We start from the raw sequence: 3,569 nt of genomic DNA, 5'->3' as shown, positions 1-3,569 counted from the left end.
CACACACACACCCACACACACACACACACACACACACACACACACACACACACACAATAACAAAAGTTCCCCCTCATGTTGGCCACGTGAGCCGGTGCGCGCGCCCTTTTGCACACACACACACTTCAATGCACTTGCATGCACACACGCGGTTAAAAAAAAAATGTTAGTGAGGAGAAAGGGAGCAAAATGGAAACGTCCAGCCCCTCAAAGTCGTTTACCTCACCGCGCAGCTCTGCCAAGGAATGCTTTCTTTAGTCTTTCTGAATTCTTCCCACAACCAGAAATAGCCAAAATTCAGAGGGGAGTGTAAGGAAAGAGGGAGGAAGAGGGGGAGGTGGAGGAGGGGTGTAAACAATTAACTGAGTCAGGGTTTCACCAAAAACATTTTTGTTCTCCTTTTTTTTTTCTTATGAATCAACTTCAAGCTGTTTTTTAGGGGGTTTGCTTTTGGCATTTTACCCAAACATGTAAAGACGCCTAAAAACAAAGGGGATTGTCCAGCGAGGCAACAGCTGGAGGGAACAATTCAACCACACGCCATTAACTTCCTGTCAAAGGAAACCTGGCGTGTGTGGCGCTTTACATTTGGGTTCAGTGGGAGTCTTTGAATCTCAGATAACATGTTCCTGATGTAACTTGTTCAGACTGTAAAGAAAATAGATAACGTTTCCCAGATGTACATACATTTTCAGCATTTATTTCAAAAGAAACTATGATCTATTAACATCTCAGATAACGTTTTCCAGATTCAATTGAAACACTTTTATTGTAAAGAAAACTACTTAATGATCTGTAAAACAATTACAAAAGTAATAAAAAGTCAATCATAGTTCCTCCTGGCCTTGTTAATGCTAGCATGACCACCTCTTAAACCTGCAATATGTTATAAAAGGTAGAAACTTTCATTCATCTTTTCTCCTCAACAGGTTATCTGATATTCTTCTCCTCCGCCTGTAGGAGTCACTCAGATCCTTTTTTTGTATGTTCACTCTTATTATATCGAAAATACTTTCACACGTCTCCATTTTGGGCTGAGATATGAACGCGTTGCTGCTGCAGGGGTAATAAGGGGGCTACTTGCATGGGACCCCATTGTGGAGAGCCGGGCCAGATTGGGAGGTGAAGTCGCGCAGGAGGAGGAGGGGTGACCATTTGCATGTTATTACCATAGCATGTGTCAGGCCGTATATAACAGGCTGCAGGCGGCCTCGGCTGGAGACAGACGCACAGTTCACAGTGAGGAAAGACATTAGGGGGGAGAAGGAAGCATGTTGGACCAGTGACAAATCTGTCCTTGGGTTAGACACAAACAAAGCTACTTCCTTCAGTCACTTTCTTAAGAAAACAAAAACAAGGAACCCATCTTTTCCCCCCTCTTTACGAACTGGATTATAACGGAACTGGAGGACTTCTCTGACGCACACACATCTTGTTTTGTGGCTTTTTTCTATTTTTCGCTTTTTCAAGGTTTGGGATTTATCCTTTTTGTTCCTCGGGACATGAATGAGAGTGGAGGGGAGAGAAAACCCCATTGAGGCAACAGAAACGTGCTCAATGCATCTTCCTCAGAGGGACTGAAGAGGAGCAGGCACCCTGAGGACAAGCCGAGCCCGAGACTTTTTATTTTATTTATTTATTATTTATTATGTATTTATTTAAAATGCGGCGCGTCAGCCTGCTGACTCTCACCGTCATGTCCATGTTGCTGTGCCAGGTAAGACACACATTCTCTATTTCAAAATCAATTAACCCCCCTTCCCTTCCCCTCCCACCACAACACACACACACGCTGGCGGTACTGTGTGTGTTTAGTTAATGAAAATAACTTTCCTCCACAGGGGTTATGTTCGGGAGTTTTTGAGCTGAAGTTGCAGGAGTTCCTAAACAAGAAGGGAATACAGGGCAACAAAAACTGCTGTAAAGGAGGCCTGATGTCGTCCTTCCAGCAGCAGTGCGATTGTAAAACCTTCTTCAGGATTTGTCTCAAGCACTACCAGCCCAACGCCACCCCGGAGCCTCCGTGCACATACGGCGGCGCTGTGACGCCTGTTCTGGGCTCCAACTCCTTCCAGGTCCCCGATGTCATCCCGGAGAGCTCGTTCTCAAACCCCGTCAGGATTAACTTCGGCTTCACGTGGCCTGTAAGTACACCCATTCATGTCAGATACAGTAGAAGTGAAGGTAGCGAAATCGCGCCATTTTTGGGGGTAAATCCGTGCGTAAAAACGCGCCTCAGCACTTTGTCTGACATCCACTTTAAGGGCTGAAAGTTGTCCAGGTGTTTAGTTTCAGCGGATTCAGTGAGTGTATAAGGCACAATCGCCTCGGGCTTTCTTCCTGATGTTATCTCCGCTGGCCACCTGTCTCATGAAGCCATTTGTGTTCCCAGGGGACCTTCTCGCTGATCATTGAGGCATTACACACCGACTCCAAAGACGACCTCATGACAGGTAGGAAAAAAACACCACTACACTCAATTTTTTACCACATTCAAACAATTTGTATCCCTTAATCCTCACTTTCTGCATCCACATGTGCATTTTAGATATTCCAGACCGCGTTATCAGCACCATGACCACTCAGAGGCACCTGACTGTGGGAGAGGTATGGTCCCAGGATCTGCACACCGTAGGCAAGACGGAGCTAAAGTACTCGTACCGGTTCGTGTGTGATGAGCACTACTACGGGGACGGGTGCTCAGTTTTCTGCCGGCCCAGAGACGATGCTTTCGGCCACTTCACCTGTGGAGAGCGGGGGGAGATAGTGTGCGACTCCGGGTGGAAGGGACACTACTGCACTGAACGTGAGTAACTCTGATATCGTATTGGGAGCAGTGTGTGTGCGTGCGTGTGTGTGGTGAATGATGAGACAACCTCTTTTAAAACACACACCAAAGAAAAAGGATGCAGAGGATATTTTGTGAGATAAAACACCCAGTAGTGGTTTAAAACTGGTTATAAAGAGAGTAAAAGTAATGCATTGTGGTTTTAAGAACATATACAAAGTTCGTTTATTGTTTCTATTTCTATAATATTATTAGGAGCATATGTGAGGTGTGTGAGATGCTGGATCTTAACATATATTTTAAACCAAACACACACACAATGGATACAGAGGATATTGTTGGGTTAAAACACCATTACACTACTTTAAACTTAATACAAGTTAAGTATCTTTCTTTGTGGAAAACGTATAAAAAGTTAATTTCTACGTTGGGTCTGTAATCAGATCCTCTGAGTGCCGTTAGAAGGCAACTTGTGCGTAAACACCACGCGCACCCCCTCCTCCGCCCTCACACACACACACGACCACTTGATTTATTCTAAGGAAAGTTTTTGGGAATAATCTCACGCGTGCCATAAATGTACACGCTCCCTTCCAATTGGTTACTGTGGGAGTGGGCCGGGCGCTGATTGGCCGGGGCGGGGGAGGTATTGTTTGAAGTGGGCAGCTGCCGGCAGAGAGGAGACAATGGAGCAGCTGTCGCGCACTGGCAACACACTCGCCAGCTGTCCACTCTTATCTGCCCCAATCCGAGACATTAAGGGGTGTGTGTGTGTGTGTGT

The 3,569-nt window shown here is 45.7% G+C and overlaps 1 protein-coding gene across 1 annotated transcript; it reads left to right on the top strand.

Annotated features, from left to right (window-relative positions):
• Window positions 1-1,210: 1,210 nt before the first annotated feature.
• Window positions 1,211-2,806, top strand: LOC104944272 (delta-like protein A; the record flags this gene model as incomplete). Its single annotated transcript, XM_010769786.1, has 4 exons — window positions 1,211-1,717; window positions 1,842-2,144; window positions 2,393-2,453; window positions 2,549-2,806. Coding segments are annotated over exons 1-4 (691 nt in total), but the record flags the coding sequence as incomplete, so codon positions are not given.
• Window positions 2,807-3,569: the final 763 nt, after the last annotated feature.

This window comes from Notothenia coriiceps, unplaced genomic scaffold (genome assembly GCF_000735185.1).
Source record: "Notothenia coriiceps isolate Sejong01 unplaced genomic scaffold, NC01 NC01_scaffold00007770, whole genome shotgun sequence".
NCBI lineage: Eukaryota > Metazoa > Chordata > Actinopteri > Perciformes > Nototheniidae > Notothenia > Notothenia coriiceps.
Note: the sequence above shows the minus strand (reverse complement) of the source record. Positions and strands in the feature narration are given on the sequence as shown.